This window comes from Entamoeba invadens (assembly GCF_000330505.1).
Source record: "Entamoeba invadens IP1 unplaced genomic scaffold scaff_1105074725891, whole genome shotgun sequence".
In the NCBI taxonomy this organism is placed as follows: Eukaryota; Evosea; order Mastigamoebida; family Endamoebidae; genus Entamoeba; species Entamoeba invadens.
The window spans coordinates 172,707-180,674 of record NW_004440274.1 but is presented as its reverse complement, the minus strand read 5'-3'; the positions used below and the strand labels follow the sequence as shown (position 1 = coordinate 180,674).

Here is a 7,968-nt window from a genome sequence, read left to right as displayed (position 1 = left end):
ACATACATGTATGTATGTATATTGTACATTATATTATATTATAAACTATAATTCTAATAAAATATCATATTATTATATGATATATTAAATTGATAGTTGTCATAATATATAAAAAAATACGACAAACTATGATTATCAACTGTAGATAAGTATTTATGACTTAATGATATGATATTTAAACACACTTGTTTATTAAAAATAAAAACAACAAAATTATGAAAAATGTGATTATTGTATAATCATAAAATACAATAAAAAGCAAAAACTGGAAATAATATTTATTCCTGATAACAGTATTGTAAAAATGTATGTATTTTATTTATATGTATGGATGTCAAAAATTGATATCATGGTACAATTCAAAATTAAAATATACATACGAAAAAATGAACTCTGTGTCGTATTAAAAAGTGAGTTGTGACAAATTTAAACAAATATGGTTCAAAATTCCAATTAGACTTAAAGTTATTGAAAAGTATTAAATACATTTAGAGATGATCTTATATAACATATACTTATAAAAGTGTATTTACCAAAACGAACAATTTATGTGTTGTGATTTAAAATGATATATATAAACAGAAAACAAAATATGTGGTATTATTCAATTAACAATAAAAAGTGAACTACATACAAGTAAAAATTGATTAAGTTGATATACAAATTAACACGTCTAATGTTTAATTGTGAATACAACAAATGAAAGATAATATAAATCAAATAAATATTTACAAAATATAACAAAAACGTAAATACGTATAACGAGAAAACGAGAAAACGAGAAAACGAAAAAACGAAAAAACGAAAAAACGAAAAAACGAAAAAACGAAAAAACGAAAAAACGAAAAAACGAAAAAACGAAAAAACGAAAAAACGAAAAAACGAAAAAACGAAAAAACGAAAAAACGAAAAAACGAAAAAACGAAAAAACGAAAAAACGAAAAAACGAAAAAACGAAAAAACGAGAAAACGAAAAAATTATATTAAATAATTGAATTGTTGTTATTTTAAATAGTTTAATATTGATAAATGTTAATAATTTATATATTGTATATTTAATGAATAACAATATTGTTAAAATGTTATTTATTTATAACGAACTTTATTTAATTATAAATTTGGAGATGTAACAATTTATAAATATAGTTTCTTCATATCTATTAATAACAGAACTTCTGGGGAGTTATAAATATAAATATATTTGCCGATTTTTTTTTTCGAGTAAAAAAGTACCAAAATGCCACACTATGCACTGTGTATGTTAGATAAATTCCGTTGTGAGTACATTGTCCATTTCTATGGTGCCGTGTTCATACCGAGTAATATATGTATGGTCACTGAATTTGCACAATTTGGGAGTTTAAAAGATCTGATGAAACACAAAAAGAGTGATGACATTGATATAAAAATTCGAGTCAAACTAACGATTGATGGAGCTAGAGGAATATTATATTTACATGAAAATGGGATATTACAGAGAGATATCAAACCAGACAATATTCTTGTTATTTCGCTTGACTTAAATGAAAAGGTCAATGCTAAATTGACTGACTTTGGAAGTGCAAGAAATGTCAATTTACTGATGACTAACATGACATTCACAAAAGGAATTGGAACACCTGTGTATATGGCACCCGAAGTCTTAAAACAAGAAAAATACACAAAAAGTGTTGACATTTTTTCGTTTGGCATAACTTTATTCGAAGTGTTTGGGTGGGAAGATGCTTATAAAAATTCCAAGTTCAAATTTCCATGGAAAATTGCCGAGTTTGTAGTTTCTGGTAAACGACTCAAAAAGCCCAAAACTAGTACAAATCGAGTGATTTCAAATGAAGAGTATAATTTGATATGCGAGTGTTGGCGTCAAAAACGCGAGGAAAGACTTGTAATTGAAGATGTGATAAATAGACTACAACAATTATATTAATTTTAATTGATAATTTTGTTATTCAATATTATTATCAATACTCAAAAAGGTAATAAATATTTAAGCAAATAATGTTTGAATATCCAAATAAATTATTACTATGAAAAATACTTTTTATTAAAAACAAATAACATGTTATTTATTATTATTATAACCTTGATAACATTTATGTTATATATATAAATTCAACACATTTTTTATTATATTAACAAAACATATAACTCAAAAATCTTATTTTCTAGTCTCCTCCAAATCCTTTTTCAAATGGCATTTTTTCTGGTAAACTTCGTTGCAACCATCTCAAGACATATCTAATTTCAGTGTTTCCTTTCTCGACATCTTTTTCAAATTCTTTCATCTCGTCATTTACACAAATAGCGTATGGCTCTGTCTGGTTAATTTTAAATATCGCCTTTTGATTTTTAAAGTGGTCCATAGTAAGCGCCATATAGCAACTCCAATCTCTCTGTTTTATCATATCTGCCTTTCCTGTGTAGTACAAATAGTGCAATGCCAAATGCATAACATTTATTGAGTTCCACTCTCGAAATTTTCTCATTTGTTGTTTTTCGTATTCGTCTTGAAAGACTCTTTCCATTTCTAGTAGAGAAGTTTTAAGCATGGTATATGCTACATGTGACGGTAATAAGTGCGGTCTCCACATCATTTTCCCAAATTTTTTGTTGAGCATTTTGTTCGTGTAAAACGTCGAGTTGTCCCACTTTTGTCTTGCTGCAAAATATTTCGAGCCATAATCGTTCGCGTGATATCTTTGAATCTTTCCTTTCTTAAAGAAATAAGAAACTGGCGTTTCGCGGAACAATAAGAAGTCGTCGTTGAAATAGACAAAACAGTTTCCAAGATTTTTGATGTGATGAATTCGACTTTCGAGTGCGTCTGAGTTGAACAATGGAAGACTCTTGTTATCGACAAATTCGGAGTGTGACACCAATTCAAGTGTATACAGATCTTTGTCTCTGTGATTGTTATAGACGTCCTCCACACTCTCTTTGTGTTGTTTTGCATGTGAGTATTTACTCTGATTTGTATTGTGACTTTTCAGAATAAAAGAAGTCTCTCCAAGTGGCGCATTCAAGTAACTTGGGACTTGGTCTGCTGTTGCCAAAAAGTATCTCTTGATGTACGGCGCGTATTTATATACACTTCTCATCGAGTACAAAAGTGTGTTGTAATCTCTGAATCGTGCTGAGTCATAGTCCGGCTTGTATTTCTTGACACTTTCAACCCACTTCTCTTCACTCCCATTGACCCAAAGCCAAAGCGCATCCAAATGCCCTCCACATTCATCTGGAAGACCTTCAATACTTTTTGAGAAGTCTACTGGAACACTTTTTCGAGGCTTTGTGAGTCGATATTGAGTATTAAGTGAATTATGTAATTTACTAATGTCTTCATTATTGTCGTTTTTACCTTCTGTATCCCAGTTAAGGTTGATGTAAAAAGAGTTTACAGAAGTGTTGTTTACTTTGTCATTTGAAATATTGTGGGACTGACAATAAATTGTATTATGCTTGAGAATTTCGTTTTGCGAGTAACTAATTTTAGGTTCTTGTTCGTTTAAAAAGTTGATGTAATAATCCACTGAATTTCTCGAAAAATTAGTGACTGTGTTGTTAAATAAATATATCACCATTGTATAAATTAAAAAGAGCAAAGAAATTGTAATGAACAATGTGAAGTACTTCATATGTTAATTTTTATTTGGATCTCAAATACTTATGTAATAGTGGCAACGGTTTTTAAATTGTAATTAATTTTTGAAAAAAGAATCAACACCGATTATTGTGTCGAGCAGAATTAAAGTAAACTTGGTCAAAAATAACACCTTCAAATTCTAATTTTAATTACACACAAAAAAACATTATAAAATTTTTTTCGTTATTGTGAAACAAATTAATTAATTTGATTATTTTATTATATAATTAATAAATAGTTAATTTATATTTTAAAATTTTTTTTTAAAAATAATAAATTATATATAAATTATAATGACTTTTCAATCTGAAATTGAAAACAAAATTTACTCAAAATAACTCGATATTCAAAATTAATAAATAATAAGTTTGTTTATAATATTTCAATTGTATATAACTAGAATTTCAATTTGAAATGTTTAATTTTTAAAACTTTAAATTAATTTTTAAACTACAGTAAAACCTCCCAAGAGCGGGAAAGCGTGGTAATTTTGTTCTCTCAAGAGCAGGCATTTTTAGCCAATCAAACCTTAAAAACCGCTCGATAGAGAACTCTATTTTTAGTTTCGGTCTAAAAAATGCCCGCTCTTGAGAGAACCCACTCTTCGGAGGTACCGCTCTTGGGAGGTTTTACTGTATTAACAATTTTTAAAAATATTCAAAATATTACAATTAATTCGATTAATTATAAATATTAACACAATAATAGGAACTTTAATACATATATAATATTAGATTTTGAATCAATTTAATTTCATAAAAGAAAATTCATTTTTTAAACGTTATCTAATTTCCAAAATTATTTGATATTTTGGAAATTTTTCGAATCATAAGAAATGTGATATTTCAAAAACCATCCTAATAATTTATCACAATGTTTCATTTTTTTAATGTTTTGCCTGATTTCCAATGTTTTTATAAATTAAAACTATTTTTTGTTAACTAGATAACGTTAAAAAAAGGACTCAAACAAGTCAATTCCCTTAACCTTTATTTTCAAAAAATAAATGTCTCAATTGTTTTTTAAGGTTGCCCATTTATCAGCCAACTTTTGTGCTTCCCCATGTCAAACACTTTCCTTTTTTATACAAGGTGGAGGTAGTTGTTATTTTCTTTGCAAACAGGGTATGGATTGATTTGCTCCAGTAAAAAACGGAAAATATGTTAATTGGGTGCATAACAGACTGTTTAAGGACTGTTTTTTGAAATGATTATATAACGTAATAATTTATTAATAACAAGTCTTAATCGTTTTCTAATTTACTCTTTTTTAATTATTTTTATTTAAAACATATATATTAAGTGTAAAAGGTTGATCCAAACATTTAATTATTTTTGAAATATGATATTGAAAAAAAGAAACAACTAAAATATATTCATTTAATCACAATAAACGATTAATTGACATATGACAAGAATTGTTTATATCGAACAAGGCTTATTCCACCACCACCTTTAAAAATAGACCATTTTTACTATTTGATATAATAAGCAACTTATAATAATAGTAAATAGATAACTGGGAAGATATAAGGTCTGGTTCCCAAACTCAAGAAATGCAGAAAATTTACCTCGAGTTAGTGGAAACCGAGTGAGACGAAGCGTTGAAAAGAAAGCTCTGAAGGCCGCACTCAAACAGTCTGTTTGTGCACCATTTCACCCACTTTCCAAGTCCTCCCTTGGCACGGATCCCCCTGACACCCTTGCAGGGAGAACCACATCCGCGTCCACACAATACGGACAAGGAAAGTGGGCGACATGGGGACGCACAAACAGTGGCTGAAAAGTGAATTCCCTTCAAAAAACACTAGCGGCAAATACTTTATTTTGGTTAAGGTGGTGGTGGAAAAAGCTGGTCCTGTTTATATTGAACAATTGTTTAAAAAATAATACAAATATTATAAACACCATTTTGGTGTGTATATAATATTTAAAAACGACTTCAATTTATTAAAAACTGGTTGACTTACTCAAAATATAAAAAATAAATAACGGTGTATAGAACAGAAATTGATTAATTTACCATTTTTATCATGAAACAACAACGTAAAAACGAAACGTTTTCAAATAGTTAAGGAATAATAAAATTGGATTATTTCAATAAAAAAAATATTTGTTCACTTAAAATTCATCGATTCAACATAATCACATTTTTATGTGATTATGTTGAATATTTAATTAATTTCTATTTAAAAGAAAATATTAATTGTCAAAAAGACGTTTTTTTAAAAAAATATAAACAAACTCTATGAATATATTGTAACCAAATTTGTTAGTTTTTTGATAAAAATTTGGTTAAAAATAATTTAATTTCAATTAACAAAAAAATGACAATTGTTTGTATAAAAAATTTTTACATTATACTTTTAATTATTGTTTTTTATTGACAAAACAAAAATATAATTTATAATAAAAATTGTTAAATATATTATATTTTTGATAAATTAAGCTTGGTTTAATGTACCAGTATCAGTTTAATTTAAATCAATTTGAAAGCTCACCAACAGTGCAGTTTTACAACAAATATGAAAAACACTAAAATATTTTTTATTTGTTACAATTGGTGTTAATGCATTATTTTAATAAAGACTAAATTTATTAATAAAATCATTGTTGTTTTGTTTTTTATTAAAAAGGTTTAATACAATAAATATTTATCAATTGTCAAATTAAGAATTTATTAAAATTATTTCCAATATTCCATTCAACAAAATAATTATCAGGTTAAATAATATCACATATTCAACGCGTAATATACATTGTGTATATTTTATATTGTTGTTTTGTAAACTAAAATTATTCAAAATATGGTTTATTTCTCAAGACGTTTATTGTCGTTTTCATTGCTTACATTGTTTCTATTATTCTTCTTTTTGTTTACACAAACAATTTTTAAGGTTCCTAAACAATGGAAATATTTTAACAGTACTATGCCAATAGTTGATAGTGATGTACACGTTAAACATTACGATTTTGTATTTCCTGTTGTGCGACAAAACAATTCAACGGAGCCATCAGCAACTCTTTATTACAAAAAGATAGAAAAGTATATTACCAAAAAATTTGGTCCTTTTTTTACGTTGGACGAAAGTTATCCCCTTAAAGTGAATGTGAGTACATATGCTACATTGAAGTTGAAATATGAGCAACCAATACACAAAAACAAGACTCATTACCCACAAAAGTTATTTCTAGCTATGATCCATACAATGCCAAATAAAATTCAAAACATTATCAACATAAGAAACACATGGTGTCAAGAGAAACATGAACTTGAATTTGGATTTAAATGTATTTTTATATTAGTTAAAGGTAGTGTTGAAAAATCAAATAAAACAACAACATTTAAAGAAATGAATTCAACAAAACAAGACATTTACTTTGTTGAAATGCCGTTTTTAAACGAAGAGTGGAACACTTTGTATCATAAAGATATTGCTTCTTATATTCAGTTGTATCCTATATTCAAAGATTACAAGTTTTATGGACGTTTTGACAATCATGTCATTGTTAACGTCGACATGTTGAGTGACATATTGATTGAGCTTCCGACAAATGGAACTGTTTTTGGAGGATTTAACTTTCATGGACCCTTTAGAAACAAAAAGCATAAATACTATGATATGTTTGCTCAACCATTCAAAAAATATTATCCATTTGTTGCAGGTTACATTGCTTTATATTCAAATGATATGGCGGAATTCTTTTCAACTTGGGATAAGTACTTCCAAATACCACCAAGTTCACTTGAAGACACTCCTTTTGGATTTTTGAGCTATAAATACGCAATGGAAAAACATATTAAATTGACATTTGTGCGACCAAAACAAATTGGAACGGGGCATTCAGGACAATATGATAAAAATTATATAATTTTTCATAGAGCCCGCGAAAATGATCTAGTTCAGTTTTATAACAGGTCTGTAAAGGACGGGCATTTTGTCAATTAATTAATTGAAATTTAAGTAATGATTAAATAAAACAGTTTCATAAATAAAAATACCTTTTTGTTAAACTAAGTTTCGTAATCAATCAAGCCAATGTTTAAAGGTATATGAAATATAAATTTAAATTTATGTTGCTATCATTTAACACTAAAGTCAGTCTGGAAACCTTATTTATTTTTTTCCTTTGAAAAAAAAGCATTTTTGGGATGTTTAATAAATATTACTATTATTTAAACTATTTTCCAATAACACAACCAAAAACATAAATGGTTTTGAAGTCATTTAGCCAATCATTTCATTTTTTCTGTTTGTCAATAAATGGTGATATTAATGGTATTATTTACCTAAAATAACGGGAAAATACACAAAACAAACTGGG

The 7,968-nt window shown here is 27.1% G+C and overlaps 3 protein-coding genes across 3 annotated transcripts; 2 read left to right on the top strand and 1 right to left on the bottom strand.

Moving 5' to 3' along the window:
* Positions 1 to 1,237: 1,237 nt before the first annotated feature.
* Positions 1,238 to 1,927, top strand: EIN_448540 (serine/threonine protein kinase HT1, putative; the record flags this gene model as incomplete). The annotated part of the gene is made up of 1 exon (XM_004255816.1): positions 1,238 to 1,927. The coding sequence occupies one exon, from the start codon at positions 1,238 to 1,240 to the stop codon at positions 1,925 to 1,927; it is 690 nt and encodes a 229-aa protein (XP_004255864.1).
* Positions 1,928 to 2,165: 238 nt separating this feature from the next.
* EIN_448530 (hypothetical protein) lies at positions 2,166 to 3,635 on the bottom strand (the record flags this gene model as incomplete). The annotated part of the gene is made up of 1 exon (XM_004255815.1): positions 2,166 to 3,635. One exon carries the CDS (start codon positions 3,633 to 3,635, stop codon positions 2,166 to 2,168), a length of 1,470 nt encoding a protein of 489 aa, XP_004255863.1.
* Positions 3,636 to 6,572: 2,937 nt separating this feature from the next.
* EIN_448520 (hypothetical protein) lies at positions 6,573 to 7,592 on the top strand (the record flags this gene model as incomplete). The annotated part of the gene is made up of 1 exon (XM_004255814.1): positions 6,573 to 7,592. One exon carries the CDS (start codon positions 6,573 to 6,575, stop codon positions 7,590 to 7,592), a length of 1,020 nt encoding a protein of 339 aa, XP_004255862.1.
* Between the last annotated feature and the right edge of the window lie 376 nt (positions 7,593 to 7,968).